The sequence below is a fragment of the Ruditapes philippinarum genome, unplaced genomic scaffold (assembly GCF_026571515.1).
Source record: "Ruditapes philippinarum isolate M1 unplaced genomic scaffold, ASM2657151v2 ctg16538_1_1_1_1, whole genome shotgun sequence".
Lineage (NCBI taxonomy): Eukaryota > Metazoa > Mollusca > Bivalvia > Venerida > Veneridae > Ruditapes > Ruditapes philippinarum.
This window is the reverse complement of record NW_026860677.1, coordinates 6,505-32,694: the sequence shown is the minus strand read 5'-3', so window position 1 is coordinate 32,694 and position 26,190 is coordinate 6,505. Positions and strand designations below refer to the sequence as shown.

The following is a 26,190-nucleotide window of genomic DNA, read 5'->3' as shown; positions in this document are numbered from 1 at the left end:
GTCCCACAAGGAAATCCATGAAGACTTCATGGATACACTTGGGAAGGAGTCCCCCTCCTGTAGCACTGTGAAAAAAAATCGGCTGCTGAATTAAAGAGGAACAGGGAGAGCATCGGAGATGATTAAACTGCCGAAGCTGAGCACGATCTGGTCATGTGCGACAGAAGGCGAGACCTGTGAATGATTTCTAGGGAAGTGGGTATAAACTTTGGTTCAGTTCAGGTAAATTCTGACTGATGTCTATGGCATGTCAGAGGTTTCCGCGAGATGGGTCCCCAAACAGTTGACTGACGACCAGAAACAGACCAGGCTGGACATATCACGATATCTTTTGTCTTGCTAGGAGGGTGAACCTGATTTTATCTACCGGATCGCAACTCAGGATGAAACATGGGTCCATCACTTCGATACAGAATTAAAAAAACAGAGCATGCAGTGGAAGCACCCTGGCTCACCCCCTCCGAAGAAATTCAATAGGGTGCCATCAGCAGTGAAGATAATGGCTTTAATTTTTTTATGATAGTCAGGGGATAATCGTGATTGACTATCTTGAGCAAGGTCGTACCATAAACGGTACGTACTATGCAGACGAATTAAAACGACGTCTAAGACTGCGGCTTTGAAACTCTTTCCTATCTTTCATATTCTCCGGACTTGGCCCCCTCTGACTTCTACCTGTTTCCGAATAAGAAAATCAAGCTTCGTGGTAGACGTTTTGGAAGGAATGGAACTGTCATGGAAGCAGTCAATGAGTTCTTTAAGGACCAAAATAGAGAGTTCAATTTTAAAGGGTTAAACAACTTGGAGCACAGGTAGGCAAAATGCATTCATGAAGAGGGCGATTATATTGAAAAGTAAGACCATTTGTTTTGTTCTCTGACAACTGGAAGTACCATGGGCCAAGAACCTTTTGATCAATCCTCGTACACTATCTATTAAAGCTCAAATCATGCAATTTGCCTGATTTTATCTCGTTTATATAACTCAAAATCACCCCAATTGCAAGACATTTCCCCGTCAATGAAACATAAATTTTGACATAAAACTAGCCGTATTTCTAACTAAAATATGCAAAAATCGCATCAATTTCAATTTTACTTAATATGCACAAATACATACTTCAGTCGGACATTTTATGAAATATGTTGCATAAAACTGTTAAAAGGACCAATTTTTACATTTAATAATAATTGTCCGATACATAAAAACGAACACTTGTAATCTCATCAATAGGACACTTATAAGTCGCATTATATATTATTATTATCTACAACTCTGGATTTGTATTTCTTAACTGACGATAAAAGTTAAATATAACCTTATAAGGGAGTTAATTGATTAAATTCCTATTGGTAATTAAAGTGATAAAATTAATCAATTGGTAAAGAGACCTTTACAATTTATCATTCACACTCAAAATGCTGAGGGTTTTTTGCGACAACAATCCATTATCTCAACGTGTATTTACATTGTAACATGTAACCGGTAATTTGAATTATCCACTCGTTAAGGCGACAATAGGAAGAAAAGGTAACAGAAATAATGAAAGAAAATGAATTTCAAACATATAGTAACATATACTTCTATTTTAATCATTACATAATGACATAAGGGATGTTTTATGGATATGTCCTACTAAAATAGTAAAGTCAACACAATTATAACACTTTTAAGGTTGTTATTGTTCATACTATTAATATTCTATAACAGATAACCCTTATATTCATATTTATTTTTGTCATGTTTCTCAGTTATAAGAGGGATGTCCGGAAAGTTCATATACTTCTTCATTTTTTATTGTATAACAATAAATACGTTGTACAAATTCTGTCAGCAAAAATATACATATCTAGCGAACACATTTATCAAAAATTACTGAACTGTGACTTACATTTGTATTTCAACAGTAATTACATACAACATATATATATATCATCATGGAGCACTTTGACAACGTCAACGGCGTCAAATTAACTTCATGTAATTACCTGCTATTCATTTTCTTCCGATTTCAACAGTCATCGTACCTGTCTGGCGTATACTTAATACATGCTATAATCCTTTTTACTTTATAAATTTCATATTTAAAATTATGATTTAAAAACAAAAATGTCACTGGTTCCCATACAGTGTGTGAGAAGTCTGTCTTTTTTAAAGGTTGTTGTACATAACGAAATATACGATATTTTGCCCATGCTAGCTTTGGTCGTCTGGAGCGTTTCTTATACGGTATACTGTCATCGCCGCTTCTTAATCTTGTTTGACATTTAAACACAAGTTGAATTAAACATTTTATGGTTGGTTTTGTTTTTAAAGAAAATAAAGTAAAGATTAAAATCTCAGTTGGTGTCATATTAGTGTTGCTATGAAGTTAAATATCATTACGTTGCTCCGTCCGTGAATTTTACGTCATTTTTGCAACTCAAAATGTATGCACCTTCATTGCCTATAATCATCGTTAACAAGCTGTTTATCTGCGTATGACGTCATAATTTGCCTTCAATATCATGTAATAGAATGTAATGATGTCACAAAATTAAAACGAGAGTTTGCTTAAAATAACTACTTTTGGCAACTTATTATTCGAGTAATTCTTGTCATGAAATCAAAGTGCTCCATGATTCGGTGATCATGTTGCCATGGTGATCGGCGCTTTGCGAATATTTATTTTATCATTTTTTTTTAATTTAGAAATTTGTAACAGATAAATACTTTAGCAAAATATTCAATCATTATATTGATATGACTGCTTTTAATGATTTTATAGCCTTGTCTACGAACTTTCCGGACAGCCCTCGTATTATTAGAAATTTACTCAATGGCTTATGAGTTTTAAGGTTCGACCTTATAGCCTATACTTAGAGTATTGATTGTTTTCACTTGGAATCTGACAATTGCAAATGGAAAATAGATTGAGGACATACATAACTATTTTAATTTGATTTTGTATTAACATTTCAATATTGATTACCATTTAGAAAGCATGGGACTACACTTCAATCATTTAATCAAACAATCATATACGCTAACAGTAACTTATCTATTAGTGTTAATAAAACATTTTCTATTCATACTCCTACACATTGATGATCTGTCATATGTAAAATACATTTCATTTATATATTTTATAGTAATAACAGTTTAAACAAAAGTTTAGTGCTAATGTGTGCTGAACACTTTCAAACTGTTCCCGAGACAGCCGACATAGATTTCTTCAGTGTGTGTACTGTAGCAAATTGAGTTCAGGTGGGCTTTCTCTTTATGCAACATCTTCCCTTGCTCCATATTTTTCTCGACTTGGTAAATTCTTTCTTTGCAACAGACAAGTAATGTACCATCATTGCACACTAAAATTCCGAGCGGACCTTGAAAATCCCCATGCTTATAAGGAGCTGATGCAATTCCTTGCATCGATACAGAAACCACACTGTTTCGACTAAAGTCATTGATAAACATACATCTGGAGTCTTTTCCAACAGTGACATAAGGACTTGCGCGTTTTGGAAGAAAGTTCATTGGCATTGTTTTCAGAATATCGCCGTGTGTATTCAAGACAACAACACATGGAGGATCCGAACAGGCAACATACAGAGCATCTCGATAAAAATGTATTCCGTAGCATTTTCCATCAACTTTGATACTATGGTCACGTGATAACTTCTCGTCTGTTTTAATCACAGCAATTTCTCTAATGAGTGGCATTGTTACTGCGAATTGATCAGTTTTCAATACAGCAATATCCCATGGCTTTGAATCTAAAAGCTTCTCCTTAAGTACACGTTTATTCTCTAGCGATACTACCTTTACCTTCGTATTTTTATTATCAGCCACTATTAATTTACTTGTGTTTAGAACAGCACATCCTGTTATATCACAGTCTTTCGTATCAGATTCAGTTTTTATATTGACGTCTTCTTTTCTTGTCATGTAATCAATATGTCTAACTAGCTCACCAAAGATGTTTTCCTTTGCCAGTAAGGTTTTTAGGTCAGTATTTTCACGAAATGAATAGCGCATATTTGCATTGGTAATCTGATCTTTTGCTATATCCATTTGATATGATTGCAGTGCAGCTTCTGCCCTCTGAATGTCAATGAAGAGTTGCGCGTGATTTCCTGATTTGTTTGCATTCAGACTAGACTGCCATTTGTGGACATCAGAAATTATATGCTCACATGTATCACTTACCTCCTTTACAGTTGCTAAGTTTTTACTTTTCATTTCTTCAGCACGCTTTATAATCTCTTCTTGCATTAGATCAAAACGTTCGTCTATTTCTTTTCGGAATAATTCGATTCGTCTGACAACTTTGTCACTGTGTTCACTCATAATATTACTTAAACTGTCAGCCTTTTCATAAACTTCCTCTGCCTCTTTCAGTTTTTTCCCTAATTCCCTCAATATATCATTACACTTTTCGGGAATATATTCAATTTCACAAGTTCTGTGATCTAAAGTCATGCAGTCATTGCATCCGAGAGCATTATGCATAGGGCAGAAAAACTTGATTACTTCTTCCTGATGCAACTGACAACTCTCCTTGCATTCATTAAATTGTGGTTTTGTAGCAGGAATATTATTAAATTGACTTCTTCCAAGAATGTGATGATTAAGGGAAGCTTTGCTCGTTTTGTGGCAACTACAACATGTTTCGCAAAGGAAATCCTTGCAATTAACGCAATATCCATATGCATCAACGCACTGATCTATGGTACGACAAGGTTCACATTTGAAGTCAGAATCCTCAGCTGATCCCGAGTCTACTGATTCGTGAATTTTTCTTTGTTTACGTCCAGATACATCCATTTTCTGAAAACCATACAGGAAAACTAAATTAAGCCATTATGTCATTTAAAGTTAACAAGAAAAAATATGTCTTTACGGACTAAACATTTACTGTACTAAAGTGAACGCATGTTTCGTTAATACATATATGATTTGTGTATTACCCAAAAATTCATTTAAATAGCACATAATTATCTTTTCCGAGAAACATATATTATGTATCAAAAAATTAAAGATAATATGCGTTACTAAATAGATATGTAGAAACAAGTGTTCAAAAGATTGACGTCAGAATACTACATGCTTACAAATCTTTCAAATTCTTGGTTAAGTTTTTTATATTGTTATGAACATAGGTGTTATATCCTACGTGATTTAGAGTAAGAACGCCTTAAATGATGATTACATTGACTCTAATTGTGACTTTAATTTAAAGAAGCGGATTTTAGATTTAAAATCCATGTAACTCAGATTATGATATAATATTGTTCTGTTCATTAAACATTCTTTGGTTATCCTGACAATACTTTGTATTTCTGTTTCAAACATTTAAAAAAGGGTTCTTTACATTTTAGATATTAAAAAGAAAAGAATGAGAGATATATATTCACCTGATCTGTCCTGTTATAAAGTTAACAACTATCAACTTTTATAAAGTACTGTTATATACAACTATCAATTTTTATCTAAATATGTCGTATCTGAAATTAGCAAAGTATATCTATAACCACCTACATGGTATTAGATTGCTGAACACTTAAGGACAACATGTGATAAAAGTGATGTATTGGCCTATGTATTCGGGTACATTTATGTTTAATTATCTAATCTGAATATCTAAACAATATCGCCACACAATTGTAACCGTTTGGTTATCTTAATATAATTACATTGTTGTCGATATGAAATTCTCTTCCGTTAACTAGTTAACAGATATAGAATTTTGTAAATTTATTCAATACTTCCAAAAATCGTTCTAAAATAAACTAATGTAGCTCCATTCATAGGAAAAGCTTAATGTTTTGAGTTATATTTATAGGAAAAGCAAACGGTTCTTGTTTGACTCACAGGAAAAAAACTCAAACGAGTAACTCTATGTAAAGACTGTAACACAAGTCATGAATATATACTGTCGTAAACAAAAAAATATTTTAATTTTATAACAATATTGTGATATAACTTTCAATTATTAACTGTTTGAACTGTTTGAATAAGATCATTATTATAGTCAATAGTTGACGTACGTATAATTCGTAAACAGTAGCGATGGATGTGAAATAATTTGTCATAAAAGTAAAAAGGGGTATTTTGACTTCCATAAAAAATACTCATTATAAATGTACTTATTGTCAAAGCATCAGATTGAAAAGAGGTGATTCATGTAATGTGAAACTTTTTGGATACTGTAAAAGAATATCAACATTTAAAAGCTTTTAAAGGGAAAAAACTTTTCAGATGCATAATGGCTGTATAAAGTATATAAAATTATTCTGTTTCTGATTAAATATTTTGAAAATGTGTGTGGTTTTCATAACTTCTGGTTATTCCTTAACATAGAATGCCAATATTGTTTAATGTACATGTATATTGTATGTAAATATAATATAATGACCAGAAATGAAATAATAGGTTCCAAATTTTAGTAGCTTTGAAAATGATCGCAACTATGTCCCACAAACTTTCTGTAAAATAGACAAACCAATTCTTTAATTTCAGGTATATTGTTATCATGTAAATCACAATATAAACTTTGTTTTAAATCTATAGAGTGCGAATACATGTATATAACTTTATACACTTTAAGCTGTTGCTCAACGCGAATGCATGCTTAAATTACGCCTGAATATCAAACGCATTAACACGAATAGTAATCATTGCTTACCTTATTTAAATCACTCTTTAAAATTTTGTTTTTATATATAGAGAGCAAATACATGTATATAGCGTATAAAAACAAATAAATTAACTTGAAAAATAATCATTGTTTACCTTCTCCTTCTATTGTTACTTGTTACTACAACATTGTACGAGCCATTTCACGTTTTCAAATAGAAAACCTCATTCATGTATTTTCTAAAGCGGATGTGAAACAATTGACATCTCCAGCCTAGTACATATAGTATGCGTTAGTGTCCTTCCTTTCAAGGAAAACAGTTATAAATAGCATCTTTTTACTTTCGTTTTCCTCAAGTGTTGTAGTAATGTTTTGGGTCACTCAAATCATTTCAAAGTTAGTTCCCCTTATTGATAATCATATTAACAAACAAAACGTTGTCAATAAACAAAGCTAGTTAAATATGCAACTATCAAACAAATAAATTCTATCTAAATTATGCGATATCGAGAATAACGACGGTAACTTTTCTAGTATTCGATATTTGTTATCTAAGAACAACAACACATGCATGTATGGAAATCTATCGTTTTACAAATACGGTATGTCATACAATACCTGAAAAATTGTTACCCAGGTATTTAAGTGAAATACCAGCGTTTCCAAGGTGCTTAATTGGTGCTTCTTGTACCATTGTTTTATGTGCCAAAGTAAATATTTCCCGTTGGTAAATGAGAAAATAATCTCCATAAATCATGTAATAGATGGCTTGTGTGAGGTGAAGGTTAAAATTAAGCTTAAAAAAAGGCTCGTCAGTAGTACTCGTTCTTCTTCATGAAAACGTGGACAATGTTAAGGTCATCAAAATATTGTTAAATTTATTATTTACGTATAAGAGAGGGGAATCTGGCTCTGTGTGTTATATTATAGTGGTTGTGTATTGTTCATTTATTTATTTATTTATTTATTTATCTATTTATTATCTTGGTGTGCACCTTTAACGATATGTAAAAAAAATTATCAAGTGTTAAGTTTTAGAGATTCCAACATTTATCGAGTAATAATTTTTGTTAAAAAATAAATATTCTTTTTACCCATATTTTTATGTAACTATTCTTTTCTATATTAAGATTCCTTAATCGGATGTATTATAATAAAAGATATAATTAAAAGCAATAAAACTTAATTTGTAAAGTCATACTGGACGAATAAAGTATTTTGTACATACTTAAAGGTAATGTTCCAGCAAAACAAAAAGAAAGACAATTATTAATATGTAGCCATATACGGGTATATAACTGCTAAGGTTGCGTCTACAAATGTCAAATAAAATTAATAAATTTGACTTTTGTCTTTCAGAGGCAATAGTAAAAATGAATGCACATGTTACAAAACAACAGCTGACTATAAGTGTTATATTAACAACTTATAATATTAAGGACAGTGTGCCCATTAATAATGTTTTAAGGTCATCAGAGCGTTGTTGGAGTAGATTTGTTTTGTGATTCACGTTCTTTAGCCTATAATTTCTTTCAGAAATAATCTCTCTCAAAACGTGAGGTAGATTGTTGACCATGTTTTAGAAGTGGTAATGTTAGCTGTAGATACTCTAACAGTGCCAGTTTTGTTAATGCTGATAGTTTTAGCTGCTACAGCAGTGACAGAAGTGGTAGTGATGTTGATATGGATACTGTTATAGCGGCAGCAGTGGTTGTAATGTAATTGTTAGCTGTCTATACTGTTACAATGACAAAATTGGGAGTGGTAATGTTAACTGTAGTAGCTGTAAAAGTGACAGCAGTGGTAAAAGTGGTAATATTAACTGTAGATACTGTTACAATGACAGCAGTAGTAGTGATGGTAATGTTAGCTATTGGTATTGTTACAGTGACAAAAGTGGGAGTGGTAATGTTAAGTATAGAAATTATAACAGGGAAATCAGTGGTAATGGTAGCAATGTTAGTTGTAGATGTTGTTACAGTGACATTAGTGAAAGTGGTGGTAATGTTAGCTGTAGATACTGTTACAATGACTGTAGCAACGCTATATGTCGCAACGCCGCTATATGTCGCAACTAACGCTAAATGTCGCAACGCTGACGCTATATGTCACAATCAACGCTATATGTCGCAATTGCCTACCGCTAAATGTCGCAACGTTGCCGCTATATGTCGCACAAAAATCGATTGCCGCTAAATGTCGCAACCCCTTGACGCTAAATGTCGCACTTGGTAGGAAAGTAACAGATGGAACTGAAACAAAAAGTAAGTGTTAAAACATTTAAAGTTTATACCATTTACACATAAAAACATATCCTAGTAAGCAAACAAAAGTTGTATTTCGCGGTCTAGGGCAAAAACCTTGTATGGCCATAGAAACGGTTTTTGATAAAAGGGATGGATTTGGTTCTCAACCATGGACCAGGTGTGAGATCAAACTTTCTCTTTGAGGATATCTTTCTCACAAAATGCACCAACAAAAACATTTGGATATACATTTATATTTGTTATATTATTTGACATAACTGAGCATGCTAAGGGGGAACTGTATCTTAATATATATTTTATATTATACCTGTTCATAATCTGACTAGATAGGCGTTACTACATGTAAGTATTAAACAGTACCCAATTGATCTGTTGATCGATATTCGTAACTATGCGGTGTATTGATTTTGGTTTATGACAGAATTGTAATACTTTCATAACTTTTTATATTTATCTCAATATTTCTTTGGGAACATAAATGAATCAATATACTATGGAATTGCCAAATGTTGACTGCCTACTGCTTACTGTCAACTGCTTACTGTCAACTGTTTACGGCTCACTACTTATTATTCACTGCCTATAGCATTAAAATAAAAATGGACGACCTATTACATCTATATTTGTCAAAAAATTAATTCAGTTGCCAAAATAGTTGCTGTTCTGGAGGTCAAACACAATATAGTGCAGTGGTATATAGGCCACTTCCAACAGCCTTGTTGTTGCGTAAACCTTTCAGCGATGTGGTTGAGGTGTCCGCCTACGGACCAAGAGGTCTGTTGTTAAAAACCCGGTTGGACCCTTGGTATTTTTCTGCCTCCTAATTTACTTTAATAGTTTACAGGTACATATATATTCTTAGAACAACATTTAAAGGAATTCACTGATAAATTAATAAATGCATGGACTATAACATGGAATTCCATAAACGACAGCCAACTGTTGACTGCTTACTGTCTACTTCTGACTAACTACTGCCTACTGTTAACTGCCTACTGCTTACTGTCAACTGCTTACTGTCAATTGCATACTGTCAACTGCTTACGGCTTACTGCTTATTGTTCACTGCTTATAGCATTAAATGTACCACCAGATTTCTAATACAGATATATTCCCCCCCCCCCTAGAAAACAACAACAACAACAACAAGATAAACAAATAAATACAAAAATGAATAAAAATAAATAAATAAAGGTATTCTTTTATCCGTTTACACGTAGGCTGACCCATGAAAAAAATAGAGAAACTAAAAATCAAGCCAAAAAGAAATTGTTTTATCATATACTTATAAGTGAAATATTGAGAAATACTGATGAAATGAAATGCGTATTTTCAATTTTAGCATTTTCACTGTAAAAAGCTATTTTTCACTGCAGTGAAATATATTTTCCGTATTTTCACTGCTGTCTTGCCGGACTACTTTCTTCTAAATTCAGACAATACACATAATTTAAGGAGAATTCTTTCAAATGGTAATGTCAAAAAAAGAAGAGAAATCTACATGATAAATAGACAATTCAAGTTTTTTTCTATAAATACAGGATTTATTATCATCTTGTGGTATGGAAATTATCATATTTCATTCATGGCTACCGCCACTCATAAAATAATTATTGTATTGCCACTAGATGAAAATAAATCCTGTATTTATAGAAAACACTTGAATATCCTCCATGAATTATGTCATAATATGTTCAAAAGCAACCAGACATAAAATCGTATGTATAAGATATCTAGATGTATATTAATAATGATAATTCAATAAGCATGAACCGAATTTTCATTTTTTCTTGTGTGCGACAAATTAAGAATAATCCAAATATCAATTGAATTATACATCCAATTTGTCGTTAGATATATCATCAAAGGGTGAAAATAAGACAACAACTTAATACATGTAAATGTGAACATAATATTACCATTTAAAAACGCATTCGTTTTCTGATGAAAACGTGATTTAAACAAACCCTGTTTCGATAAATGCGAGGCTACGCAAACTTAGAGCTGAAAACGAGGCGACACTAAGAAAACGTCACAAACGTATCTATGAAACAGTGAAAATGAGGCTAAAGAAAAAAACGTCCCAAACGCAACCGTGTAATGACGAAAACGAGGCAACAATAAGAAAACGTCACAAACGTAACCATGTCAGTTTTAAAACGAGGCTACACTATCAAAACGTCAAAAACGTGAGCATGTTTCAATTACAATAAAAACGAGGCTACAATAAGAAAACGTCACAAACGTATATATGTAACATTGAAAATGAAACTACGGGAAGAAGATGTTTCAAACGTAACTATGTTACGATGATAACAAGAAAACAACAAGAAAACTTCACAAACGGCATGTTACAATGCAAACGACACTACAATGACAAAACGTAACAAATGTACTAAAATCTATAAGACTTTAACAAAACGCGTAACAAACATATCTATGTAACGATGAAAACGAAACTTATAACATGAATATAATCTATTTAATTCGCTTAAGTTGGCTCAGAAAGTAGTCCCAAAACCGCACTGACATACTCGTATGTTAACATTTTGGAAATGAATAATTTTGCGATTTATGTCGCCAGAATAAGGCAACTGCCTCCAAACTGACAGAGGTCCAAACAGGAATGTTTCTACCACATTTTAAAATTACATGAAAAATCACTTTCAAGTTTTTTGTTTGCATCTGCGTGATGACATAATCTGCATACTTGGAAATGACAAAAAGTTCCAATAAAAATGATGATAAAATTTATCATATCTTTACAACGTGCATCTATGTGGGCATTTTATCTATGGTTTTATATTTAAAGTCAAAGTGTTAAAAAATTGTTACGTTTTGACAAGATTCTTGTCATTAAGCATATTGCAGATGTGATATATGTGAGGAAGGAACAACTCTGCTTCGAAATAATTTAGAAACATCAAAAATGAAACCATGGTGAAGCTAAAATGAGACTACGATACATTAAGTTAACAAATGTATCAGTGTTACGAGGAAAAAGAGGATAAAACATATAAGGGAGAATATGAGACAATAATTTAATGTCATAAACGTGTTCGTGTTCATGTAAATCAGGAAATAGAGTAACCATTCACGTGTCCTTGTTTCGATCAAAACGAGAATGTACATGTAATAAGAAAATGTCACAAACGTAACCATATTGCAATACAAACGAGGCCACGTAAAACTATGAAAACGAGGCTTCAGTAAAGAAACGTCACAAACGAATCCATGTAATAGTGAAAACGCGCTTTACAGGGAGAAAACGTCATAAACGTTACCATGTTACGATGAGAACGAGGCTACAGAAGGTAAACGATACAAACGTAACCATAACAATGCTACAGTAAAGAAACGTCACAAACGTAACCATATAACAATGAAAACGAGGCTACAGTAAAGAAACGTCACAAACGTAACCATGTAACAATGAAAACGAGGCTACAGTAAAGAAACGTCACAAACGTAACCATGTAACAATGAAAACGAGGCTACAGTAAAGAAACGACACAAATGTAACCATGTAACAATGAAAACGAGGCTACAATAAAGAAACGTCACAAACGTAACCATGTAACAATGGAAACGAGGCTACAGTAACGAACGTCACAAACGTAACCATGTAACAATCAAAAAGAGGCTACAACAAGGAAACGTCACAAACGTATCCGCGTTATAGTGAAAACGAGGCTACAGTAAGGAAACGTCACAAACGTATCCGCGTTAGAGTGGAAACGAAGCATTGTAAAGAAACGTCACAAACGTTTCCGCGTTACAGTGAAAACGAGGCTACAGTAAGGAAACGTCACAAACGTACCTGCGTTACAGTGAAAACAAGGCAACAGTAAGGAAACGTCACAAATGTATCTGCGTTACAGTAATGACAAGGCAACAGTAAGGAAACGTCACAAACGTATCCGCGTTACAGTTAAATGCAGGAAAAGAGACTATAGTAACCCTATTATAATGAAAACAAGGCTTCTTCAATAAGGAAATGTGACACTGAAAACCAGGCTGCAATAAGGAATACTTTACAAATGTATTTCAATTAATGGTAAAACAAGGCAAATGTATCTTTATAAAAATGAAAATGATACTTCATTATGAAAACGCCACACACGAAACCATGTTGAAGTGAAAATGAAGCTTCAATATCAAACCATTACAAAAGTATCCATGTAACGGAGAAAAAACGAGGCTTAAACCAATCGCAGTGTAATATGAGACATTGGACACAGTACTTCGGATATCAAAATATTGTTGTATCCCCTGTCGTATAACGGAGAGAGAACACACTGATGTTTCACATTTTATTACTCAATACATAAGTATATACATGTATCTGCTCTATTCGAATTACCTAGACTGGGCTATTCGACCACTATTTATAATGACAGCTATATTAACATAAAATGTTAAGATATTGTTCCCCCTTAGCATTAACAAGCGGTTTGCTCAGTTATGTCAAATAATATAACAAATCTACATGTATATCCAAATGTTTTTGTTGATGCTTTTTGTGAGAAAGATATCCTCAAAGAGAAAGTTGGATCTCACACCTGGTACGTGGTTGAGAACCAAATCCATCCCTTTTATCAAAAACCATTTCTATGGCCATACAAGGTTTTTGCCGTAGACCGCGAAATACAACTTTGGTTTGCTAACTAGGATCTGTTTTCATTTGTAAAAGGTATAAACTTTAAATTTCAGTTCCATCTGTTACTTTCCTACCAAGTGCGACATTTAGCGTCAAGGGGTTGCGACATTTAGCGGCAATCGATTTTTGTGCGACATATAGCGGCAACGTTGCGACATTTAGCGGTAGGCAATTGCGACATATAGCGTTGATTGCGACACATAGCGTCAACGTTGCGACATTTAGCGTTAGTTGCGACATATAGCGGCGTTGCGACATATAGCGTTGCTACAATGACAACAGTGTAAATGCTAGTAATTATAGCTACTGGTACTGAAACAATGACAGTATTTATAACACTAAATTAGATTGATTTCCGAGGCGTAATGTGCATTAAAAAAACTAAATGAACAAAAACAAGCGCATCGATATTTATAATAATTTATTATGTACACCATCGCCTAAACAACACAGTATTCAACAATCATGTTGCATGTACATGCTGTACATTCTACCTGAAAAGAAACTCGAAAGATAAAGCAAAAAAATTATATAACAAATGCCTCCGCCGAGGGCAGTGCTCGACCTTTTCTACTTTCTAAAGTCAAACACATCAGGGGAAGGAAATTACAAGAAAGAATCATAGTTTTCTTGTAAAGAATAAAAATCAAATTGCATATTTGACCTTAACGGTCAGTTTCATTGAGCGCTAAAGGTCATATTTGAAGTACTCATTATCTCGATTTGATCTTAAGTGTTATTTTGTTTGTCCGAGGATGAATCAAATCCATAGAATTACTATTTCAGCAAATCTCATCAATTTGGCTTTGAAGTATGTTTAAAATTTGTATGAAAATTGTGTCATTTGTGAGAATCACGAATATCAACAGGTTTAAAACTTTCGTATTAGCCCAGCAGCATTGTAGCTTTAATTAAGTAAGTGACAGTCTAGCAGCATTAAATAATTCAAATATACTAGTCAGGTGGGAATGACCGAATATGTATAAGAATCAATTGCTAAGGCCTTCAGAGTAAAAGATTGACGCGACAAAAGAGATATCAATCTAGTTTAAATGTTTTATGATTTTAAGTAACAATCAAAGTGCTGAAGGCACTGCAGTTGGGACGTAAGAAGGATCAAATAACTATTTTTTCTATTTCGGGCAGATAATTCAATGAGTGAAGGGTGTTGCCGGTTGATAAATATAAAGTGCACAATTCAGTAAATGAACAGTAGTTGATACAATTATTCTATGACACACATGTTCAAATATAATATTTAGGTTACATGTACGTGTAGGTCGATCATAAACCGTTATTGGCCTTTTTTGACAAGAGCAACAAGTGAAATTAGAGCTACCAGAGGAAACTGCAAGCTTGACTATTTTAACACATGACATTATAAAGGGAGACAAAGCTATGAAAAAATAATCAATTGTGATATATATCAAATTTTAAGTATCAGTATCAAGTAAACACTCAAATGGTCAATATTTTTTGCATCACATTATATGAATGTGACCATGTCATTAGAACTTATAATGGCCTTTGTTTACTGCAATTCTCATGCTAATCTCTTTCACTGTATAACGTTTATAAAGCTTCAATCAAATTCCTTCAAAATTTTAATCCTCTCTCAGAACAGTATCATGAAATATATACGGAGATAATTCAAAAACTAAGTAATGTAGAATTTTGGTTATTTGACACAAGACTTCTGCTCACTAGTCTCTACAACTGTATTTAGTTTGAGTGTGATATCATTGAAAAGATTTACTCCAGACAACCATTATTTTAAAAGTTGTTGTACATGTATTTTAAGAGATGATAATTGTAAAATTAAGCTAGAAACTAGAACTCCGCGAGTCGGTTGTGTCGCCTTGTGAACAATGTAGTTTAGGAGAAATGGCCAGGACAAAAATGAAATATGAAAAATAACAAAGAGCAATAACTAAAAAAATAATAGGTTCAGAGCAGCAGTTCCTGAACACTGCACTTCTTATCAATAAGATCTATCATACTATGATGGTTCAAGTCCATAGCTTTCATACTTGAGGAGAAATGACCAGGACAAAAATAAAGAAAGAAAATCAACAAAGGGCAATAACTCAAAAAATAAGAAATGCAGAGTACCAGTTCTTGTGCACTGCACTTCTTCTTAATGAGATCTATCATCCTATGAAGTTTCAAGTCCATAGCTTTTATACTTAAGGAGAAATGGCCCGGACAAAATTAAAGTATGAAAATAAACAAAGGGCAATAACTCAAAAAATAAGAAATGCAGAGTAACAGTTATTGTGCACTGCACTTCTTCTTAATGAGACCTATCATCCTATGAAGTTTCAAGTCCATGGCTTTTATTCATTAGGAGAAATGGCCAGGACAAAAATAAAGTATGAAAATTAACAAAGGGCAATAACTCAAAAATTAGGAAGTACAGAGTACTGGTTCTTGTGCACTGCACTTCTTCTTAATGAGATCTATCATCCTATGAAGTATCAAGTCCATAGCTTTTTTAGTTGGAAGAGAAATGGCCCGGACAAAATTAAAGTATGAAAATTAACAAAGGGCAATAACTCAAAAAATAACAACTGCAGAGTACCGGTCCTTGTGCACTGCACTTCGGGTTATTAAAAGAAGCATGCATACCAAGTTTGAAGTCAATCAGACTTAAAGTGACTGAGTTATGCTCCGGACAAGCTTTAGGGGACGCCGACAACGACACAGACGCCGTCGACACAAAAGTAACCCCTATTATGTCACCTTTTCAAGGCGACACAAAAATTAGGGTTCTTTGAAAAAACACTTTCTTTCACTTGATTATTGTCGCTGTGTAAAAGTTTAATCAAATTTCATCAACTCTTTTCCAGTATTTCTCTGGACAAGCATAATTAAGTACATGTATAATAAAGGTAGATAATTAAATAAGAGGCCATGATGGCTCTGAGGTTGCTCACCTGTATATATACCCCCCCCACCCTGCAGGGCCAGTTTTAACCCAAGGGCTTTTATTTGAACAAACTTGGAAGACATCCATAAGAAGATGATTCATGCTAAACATCAAAGCTCTAGTTTATTGGGTTTTTTTAAAGAAGATTTTTTAAGTTTTTTTACTAACACATACTGTTAAAAACAATGACAACCCTGGAGCAGGGCCAGTTTTGACCCAGGGCTTTTTATTTGAACAAACTTTGTAGACACTCACTAGAAGATGTTTCAACTTATAATATAAACTCTAGCTATTTGGGTTCTTTAAAAAAGATTTTTGAAGTTTTTACTATATGCATATAGGGAAAATCAATGATCCCCTGGGGCAGGGCCAATTTTGACCCCGGGGCTTTTATTTGAACAAACTTGGTAGACACTCATTAGAAGATGTTCATGCTAAATATCTTAGCTCTAGCTCTTTGGGTTCTTTAAAAGAAGATTTTTAAGTTTTTACTATTTGCATTTAAAGAAAATTAATGACCCCCTGGGGCAGGACCAATTTTGACCCCAGGGCTTTTTTTTTAACAATCTTTGAAAACACTCACTAGAAGATATTTCATGCTAAATATCTTAGCTCTAGCTCTTTTAGTTCCTTAAAAGAAGATTTTTTTTAAGTTTTTACTATATGCATTTAAAGAAAATTAATGACCCCCTGGGGCAGGACCAATTTTGACCCCGGGCCTTTTATTTAAACAAACTTGGTAAACACTCATTAGATGATGTTTCATGCTTAATATCTTAGCTCTAGCTCTTTGGGTTCTTTAAAAGAAGATTTTATAAAGTTTTTACTATATGCACATAGGGAAAATCAATGACCCCTGGGCTTTTATTTAAAAAACTTGGTAGACACTCACTAAAGGATATTTCAAGCCAAATATCTAAGCTCTAGCTCTTATGGTTTTTTTAAAGATGATATTTAAAGTTTTTTTCTTTCGGTTCCCATGGCAACCAGAGTTCAGCATGGAAATTAAATTCTTTGCACAATTTTTAAAGGTGACAACCAAAGGAACATTCTTGTGAAGTTTGGATGAAATTAGCGTAGTGGTTTATGAGGAGATGTCATTTAAAGTAAAAGTTTACGGCCGGACGAAAAGGGATCACAAAAGCTTGACCTGTCACTTTGTGACAGGTGAGCTAAAAACTAAGGAATGGAGTTATGGTTCTTTGACACATTGGAAAATTCGAGTCGTTCAAGTTGATGTAGATTCAGTGATAGTTTGGAATAAGCATTTTTAACTTAAGGGATATAATTAAAACATGAAGCAAGGTAGAGTTATGTTTCTTGAACATTGCACTTCCTCTTAAAAAGTCTCTATCACTTTGTGAAGTTTACATAAAATCCCTTCAATACATATCTAGTTATATTCATATTTCGGACAAGAGTGTGAAGGACAAATGTCTTCCTAAGTACAGACTATGTTTTTTTTTCCTTTTATCAACTAAATCTCAAAAACACCATTAAAAACATATTTCCTCCCATGAGCAACCTTTTTCCCAAAAGTACAAGTCTGTATGGAATGAACACAGATATTTATCCAGAATATTACTTGAGTCCATACCGACAGATGGTTAAGACCGCAACTATATTCTCTCCCTTTCAGGAGCATAAATTATAATAACATGCTAAATCTCTGTATAGTTCTATATCAGATACCAGTATGATGAACCTTACTTTTGTACCATTTAAGTTATAGCAAAATTCAGCTTTCATTGACAAACAGAAATGGGTCAGCCTTTAGTCCCCTCTTAATGAAAATAGAAGGGGACTAATAACAACAATTTATTCTCATAGTTTCAATTCTCAGGTTTATTACTTATCATTACACCAGGCAAGCTAAGATACATGTTAAAACCACAGGCACTATATACCACATTTACCCATATACGCTCATAATACTATATATAAAGAATAAAGGTCCCTAACGAGAGAAAAATATCATGCAAAACAAACAAGAACTGTTCGGTAAAATACACCAGATCACTATTTTATCTTTGTGGTTGTCTCTAGGAATAATGTATCCTATCATAAACACTTTTTACTTCATCGAAATCCTACAAAATGCTCCAAAATACGAGCAAGTTTCCAAATTTCACTGAAATGTCATTGCATGTCGTTTTCGACGTCCAAGCGATGCGTGTAAACAAAGGTGAATTCTGGTCAATTTCTACAAAATCAACAAATAACTGTTAAGATTTCGACATACTTTCTTTAAGGCAACTTGTATACAGTCAAACTGCGATGTCTTTACTTCACAACTGTCCGACGATAACACTAACAAGCTAAAAAATTAAAAATAATTGACAGCTCCGTTCCAGAAAGTAACCATTTCCTACATTACCGCACTGAATATCAGGTAAAGTAATGATTGGTTAAGCTGAAAATCAGAGTTTTAACATTTTCCTTCAACACAATGTTCATGACTGGCCTTTACTATTGACAGGGGATTCAATTCAGACTAGCCCTCTAAAATACTCCAACTAGTCCAAAGTGTTAATGGTGCCTATACAGTTATGATCACTACAAAATAGATAAATACAGAATCCCTAAAGAAAGCCCAACACGGCAAAATTGAAAATGTTGCAGGCTCGGTTTGATTGAGCCTGTTCATGAACGGTACTGGAAAGTGCAAGTTACCGTCCACGCCCCCTAGCACCGGCTTAAGCAGAATTCAACATTTAAACATGACATGGTAAAATTTTGAATTTAGAAACATCCGCAGATGTGTTCATACGGCACTACATCTGGAAACTGGAGATTCCCACCGAGTGTGATGCTTATCTTCATTCGCTTGACAGTGACACATGTCCACCTTAAAAAAAAGCAATAAAAATTATATGAAGTGCAATAATTTGCAAAAAAATGCTTATCTTATTTGTCTCTTCTTATATTTATAATGCAGAGCACTAGATTTGTGTGTCTGTCATACAAAATGACTTTCAATAATACTATTTAAATAAATTTGAAATACAATTTCTTTAATAAATACTCATAGTAATACTAAATTCCTTTTTTGTGATATTTTTCTGACACATATGTGCTGACAGTACATTGTGTACACCGGTCTTACTGACCTGTGTGAAACCACTCTAAGCATGATGCCAAGAAAATTTTGGACTTGTGAGAGGCTGTAAATGACCCCAGATTGATCATAAGGTAACGCTGAAAAGCATTTGACTATATCTCAATCCATTGAGAAGTGGCATCACTTTGAAATCAATTTTGATTGAAAAAATCGAGGCAAAATAGTAATTTTGGGCAATTTTGAGATGTCCCCTCGTTGCCATGGTAACAGAAAATTTAAGTCTGAGCATGTTGTTGCAAGGGCAATGGTCCAGTCAACATTTGTGCCAAGTTTGATTTGTGTTGAAGCAGTTTTTATAGTATTATAGCAATTTGAACTTGTAACGGGAGACTTTTCAATGAAAACAGCCATTTTTCACAAAATGCTCATGAAGTAATGGGTAAAGAAATTTTGCATCTTGATTGGGAAAAATATTTAGTACCATGTACAAAGTTGTTAATCCAACAAATTGTATATCATTCAAAGCATAAAAAATACATAAAAAATTAACAATGGAATGTGTTTTTGAACATCATCTGTCTGGTACCATATTGGATTGAAATGGAATGAAGAAAAATTGTCAGCTTTGATAACGGGAATTTTGACTTATGACTTTTTTCTAAACTTGGAAAAGAAAAAAAGCATATTTGGCATTATTTGCCACTGGGAATGGGTCTGTTAATCTGACCCGTGGTGACACTGGTAAAAATGCATGTTTTCATTAATTTTTTTTGGAAAACAGGTTGGTTTGTGAAATATACATTCAATATTATATAAGTACCTGTTGTTTGTAATAATCTTCTAGTCTTTCTTTAATCTTATACTGTACTTTTTTCTAGCTACATGTACCAGCCTTTCCAAGTGAATATTAAAGTAAATAATCTTTTATTTCCCTGAAAATATCAATTTAGAGATTTCATTTTCAAAATCATCTAATACTACTCTCTTAGTGTGTGTATATACAGAGACATATAAATACATTTTATGTATTTTAACGTCTCTGGTATATACAATGTATATATGTGTCTATACAATGTATATATATGTTTACACTATAATATGATTGTGTACAGCATGTAATGACATAATTAAAATTTGAAAAATTTATGATAATAAAAATATTAATAATATTTCTTCATATTTTACTCCACAGTATTACCACTAAAATAGAAAATGTTCTATCATTTGATTATGATATCTATTTTTTACATGTAGATTTGTGAAAAAAATGTGAATATCAGTAGTGTCAAAAATTGTTAAATCATATAAAATGTCTAATTAACACTGATAAATTACTTCAACCATGTATTGAGAACAGGTATAGATCATTTCCAACAGTATTGCTGTTGTGTTAACATTTTCGCGACATGGTTGTGTGTCTGCCTTGTAATCAAGAGGTCTGGGGTTCAAATCCCTTTAAGTGCCTGAAGATTTTTCAGGTTAACAATTATCAAGGTGGCAGTGATTTTTTTTTTCAACTTTCAAAACATTGAACCTGTGGCTTTATAAATGGGAAACTATAGCTTGATTAATCAGAAAAGAGGAAAAATTTCAACTACTGAAAATGGAATTTACCCATACATTTAAAAAAGTGTAATTCAATTTAAAGGGGTTCCATTGAGGTATTTTGTCATGATGGGGCTGAAATATTTTTTCCAGATAAATGTACCATTTGATGAATGTTTAGAACACTAATCTTTGTACAAACCTTTAGATCATTTGCGCACTTCGTTTTTCTAGAATAATTATTCAAAATGTAAAATGATGACCCAAAATGAAATGGCTAGACTTTAAATAGATATATATAATAATTTATAAAGGTCAAAATAAAATTATTCTGAAATATTCAAGAATGTGCCCCATTTGGTAGAGACGTAACGGCCGTTACAAGACCAAAAAATTGTAGGCGTATATGCCGGTTTTCCTGTAAAGGCAGACATCTATGTAATATCAATTTGTAAAATCTGTCGGTTTTGCAGTCTAAGTATGATCGAAATGTCTTGGGTACGAAAGACTCGAGATCTCCAAATTACTTCGAAATTATTTACGAAAGTTTTAGTCCTCGGAAACAAATTGGCATCAATAAATAAACTTAATATTATTAGTCATCAAATTCATAACATATTTTGCTTTATAACATACCTTATGAGCTTAACAGGCTGATAATTATGCTCGTGAAGATGAAGTAGGTCGAAAAATTTACCGGAAGTTGTCGGATTCATTTAACCTAATTATCGGCTAATTCAGAGACGAATAGATTATCTACATCTCTGGCTAATTCTATTTCAATATCCACTTTGCAATTATAAACTACAAAATTTATCCGATAAATAATGTCTTTTTCAAAAATTCTGGAATATAATACAAAAAAATGTGATGATAAGGCGGATGAGTAAGTTAAATATTGCAAGCCGTCAAGCACTATGACCCAATTAATTTACTATCCCATTCGTAGAATTATGTGACCTTTCAAATTATATCCGCTACGTTTCTAAAACCGTAATTCAAGCTCAATTGCACATTATTTTCAAAAAATAAATTACTTGTCTCCACTTCTGTTCGCAATAAATCGAAGTTTTCAGAAATTCAGAGCACTATTTTTCACTCGCGGCGGTTATGCGTCGGTCATGGTCGGGTGATCACTATGAATTCAGCTTACTTTGATATGTTAGAATACAATATAGCATATAGAGTGGCGATGAAACGTCACAGCAGTGGGCGTTACCCTGTATGGTTGGAAATTTCGGGTTTGTAAGTGCACTAGTTGGGACTACGTCCCAACTAAAAATGAACAACTCGAAGTTACGACAAAAATTGTGAAACAAAGTTATACCTCAGAATCATTGATCATAACATAATTACGTGAAAATGGCCCAATTAGAATATTTAGAAAAAAGTGTTTAAAGGTGAAAAGGTAAAAATAAAATTAATTTTAAATGACATTTAACCATGAATTGCAATCAGTTATCATCGAGTTTTAAATCAAAAAGTATCTTTATTTTTTATTTTGTGCCAAACACATTCATTTTGTTATCATATCTACCAACAAAGACTTCATCATGGTGGGCACTGTAGCATATTGACCTGGGATACTTTACACCTTTACACATTATATTTCCTTGTTTCAATTTTCCGTTGACTTTATGAATTGTTCCATTATCAAAACTGCAGATAAGAAATGACCCGTCATCTAACATCAGCATTCCCAAGGGTCCTCTAAGATCTGTATGTTTATATGTAGCTGTAACTTCCCCTTGTAATGCTACACTCACTACACTGTTGTTACCAAAATCACTGATATACAGAAGTTTGGAATCCTTGCTCACAGCAATATACGGGACATAGCCTGACAGAAAGGTCAAAGGGATGTTATTCAGGATATCACCTTGTGTATTCAGTACAATCACACTAGAAGGAGACAAACATGCAACATAAAAACAATCCTGATTATAGTCTATACCATAGCATGTCCTATTCACTTTAATACTGCGGACACATGATAACTTGTCATATGTTGTAATAACAACTATTTCTTGGTTGAACGGCATTGTTACTGCGAACTGATCCTGAGACATAACAACAATATCAAATGGATTTGAGTCAAGAGCTTTCTCTTCTTGTACACGTCTGTTCTCTATAGATACCAATTTTATCTTATCGTTGAAGTTATCAGCTTGAACTAGTTTATTTGTGTTAAGAACTGCACATCCTGTAATACAACATTCCGTTTTATCTGATGAAGTTTTAACGTTGATTTCTTCTTTCCGAATCAGACGATCAACAGATTTCATCTTATTTGGCGGTTCATAACAAGAATGACTGACAATCTCACCAAAGACCCTTGTTTTCGATAACAATGATTCAAGGTCAGAATTCCGCTCAAATGAGTAGTGCATATTAGTATTTATCAAAGATTTTTCTGCATCATTTAATTCATTTGATTTCAGTGAAGACTCAGCCCGTTTCATGTCAATGAAGAGTTGACTATTCTGATGATTTGATTTGTTTACATTAAGTTTTGATTGCAGACTTTTTATATCAGAAATCATACTTGCACATTCTTCAAGGACCTTCTGAACGATTTTAATATTCTTTGTCTTTATACCTTCAGCTGTTGTTGAAACATATTGTTGCATCTGATCAAGGCGGTCATTTATTTCTTTTCGGAATTCTGTTATTGCTTTGATTATTTCTTTATTGCATTCATTTATATCATTACTTCTTTCTTTAGCCATTTGAGAGATTTTTTCTGCTTCTTTAAGTTTTCCGCTGAGTTTTTGCATGACGTTATCGAATTCCTTGCCATCTGCAATGCCTCTGCATTTATCAGGTATGTACTCAATTTTACACGTTCGGTGGCGTAAAGTCATGCAATCATTGCACCCGAGCTCTTTGTGGGAGAGGCAATAAAATTTTATAACTTCTTTTTTATGAGCTGAACATAATTCTGTACATTCGTTGTATGATTGCTGCTTTGTATGGGACTTATCTAATTCATCTTTACTTAGTATATTGTGAGTCTTAGACATTTTTTGCCTTTTTGTGACAATCTAGGCAGGTACTACAAAAGGTATTCCTGACATATGCCACAAAATCCGTGAGCTTCTATACGTTGACCTGTGGTAAGGCACGGCTCACAACAGTGATCAAAGTCTTCTTCTGATCCTGCTGCTAATGATCTTAGCAAGTCTACTTGTTTACGTCCTGATACGGCCATTTCTATAAAACAACACAAACATGTATTAAACATTGGGTTTAAATTATGTCTGTTTCTAGTTAAAAGTAATTAGAAGAATTTATTCGTAATGTAACTAACTTTTATAGTGAAGCAATTCCAAAATAATTTATATATTTAGCCCATTTGCCACAGTAAATGTGTTATGATACTGCAAGTTTATTGTACAAAACATAATTACAAACACTAAGTTAGATATATACACAGTAAGTGAAATAGATGTGTCGCTGACACAATTTAACTTGACGACTGAGTTCTAAATCTATATTTTTTTGCAAAATCGATTTTTATATTAAAAACCGCTAAAAGGATTCTGATCTATAGGATCTGATGGATATTTTGATAACAGTATTGTTTCTATATTGCTTTATGTGAAATATTTCAAAAACATTTAAACATTCATATAAGTAACTCATAATGTTTCTATTTTATTGAAAAAGTCACAAGACATAAACACTTAGTACTCATGGTGAATTTGGAATAATACGAAACAAAATTTCTTGAAGATATCATTTAATTCTTGATATTAAAGGCCCATCATGCCTCAGACATGTTATTTTTGTCGAAAAATTTATTTTTGGTATCTTCTTAAAGTTACAAAGAAAAACTCATTTGCCGTATCAATGAACTATCTTTGATATTTTTTGTACTCTCGCGGCACTGCATATTCTTTCGCGCACTACATGTATTCTCGTGACACTGCATGTACATTGGGAAAATTTCTTTTAAAATACTTTATTTTCCCCGCGGGATTTCAAAATTTTTTAAAAACAAACCAGGGTTAATTTTCTGGCTAAAAACCAAAATTTCCCAAAGGGCAAAAATTAAAGGGGAAAAAAACTCGCAGCACTGCATGTACACTGGGCAGCACTGCAAATACGCTCGCAACATTTGCATGCACTCTCTTAGCACTGCATTGTACCCCTCGCGGTTATGCATGTACACTCGCAGCGTCCCCAGAAATTTGCGGGGGAACAACATGACCCCCTCGCGGCCATGCTTTGGTTTTAACCCCCGCGTATTTGTAGTACATCGTAGCTTTTTTGCATATTCTTTTGGGCGGCACAAACCATGAAACTCTCCCGCATTCGTCTTGTTTTCCCAAAAGTATATTCGTTTACGTGCGCCTACACACATGTTTTACCCCAAAACGGGACTGCAGGAACCCTCTTTTGGCCCCCTTTGTGTAAATTCCCCCGGAAAAAAAGGGTATTGCTGCCACATTTTCCAGGGAAATGCCTGAAAAATCGCCCAAATTTGCTTTTTTTAAAAGGGAAAAAAACCCCAATATTTGATTTTAACATTTCCCGACATTTGAAAAACAGTTAAATTTAAAAAATTTTACACCACCCTGTAAAAGTTTGTTTTTATGTTTTTTTGATAAACCCAAGAAATCACCTTTTTTTTTAAATTTTTCCCCAATTTTAAAAATTTTTAAAAAAAAATTTTTAAAAAATATAAACCCAAATAAATAAATTTTTAAAACTGCCAAACGACAAAAAAATATTTTTTCAAATTATTTTTAATATTTTTTAAAATGATTTTTCCCCATACGATTAATTTTTAAAAAGGGTTTTAAAAAAAAAAAAAAAAAAAAAAAAAATTTTTTTCCAAAAAAAAAAAAAAAATATTAAAAAAAAAGGAAAGGTAACATTTTTGATTTATTTTTTTTTTTGAGCCCGTCGCCTGAGGTAAAAACTTTTTTTAAAATATTTTGGGGGCTTCATTTTTAAAGAAAAAAAAAAAACATATCTGATTCTTTGAAACCTTATTTTTGGAACCCTTATAAATTTTGCTAATTTTTTTGTTAAAAAAAAAAATTTGGGAAAAAAAAAGGAATTTTCAAAACATACCCAAATAAAACTATATAAAAAAAATTT

General features: G+C 33.0%; 2 protein-coding genes across 3 annotated transcripts; both read right to left on the bottom strand.

Moving 5' to 3' along the window:
• Positions 1-1,571: 1,571 nt before the first annotated feature.
• On the bottom strand, positions 1,572-7,117 carry LOC132713026 (uncharacterized). 2 transcript variants are annotated; one of them, XM_060695464.1, is made up of 2 exons: positions 6,775-7,117; positions 1,572-4,809 (listed from the first exon to the last, which is right to left on the bottom strand). In XM_060695464.1, the coding sequence occupies exon 2, from the start codon at positions 4,804-4,806 to the stop codon at positions 3,160-3,162; it is 1,647 nt and encodes a 548-aa protein (XP_060551447.1). In that variant the 5' UTR covers positions 4,807-4,809; positions 6,775-7,117; the 3' UTR covers positions 1,572-3,159. The 2 variants fall into 2 exon arrangements, with proteins under 2 accessions (XP_060551447.1, XP_060551446.1); XM_060695463.1 differs by lacking the exon at positions 6,775-7,117 and adding an exon at positions 5,397-6,768.
• Positions 7,118-22,577: 15,460 nt separating this feature from the next.
• LOC132713027 (uncharacterized) lies at positions 22,578-24,104 on the bottom strand. Its single transcript, XM_060695465.1, has one exon. It carries the CDS (start codon positions 24,102-24,104, stop codon positions 22,578-22,580), a length of 1,527 nt encoding a protein of 508 aa, XP_060551448.1.
• Between the last annotated feature and the right edge of the window lie 2,086 nt (positions 24,105-26,190).

What these genes read in the sequence shown, in the direction of transcription:
- LOC132713026 (XM_060695464.1), bottom strand. Translation starts at nt 4,806, where the DNA reads ATGGATGTATCTGGACGTAAACAAAGAAAAATTCACGAATCAGTAGAC.
- LOC132713027 (XM_060695465.1), bottom strand. Translation starts at nt 24,104, where the DNA reads ATGTCTAAGACTCACAATATACTAAGTAAAGATGAATTAGATAAGTCC.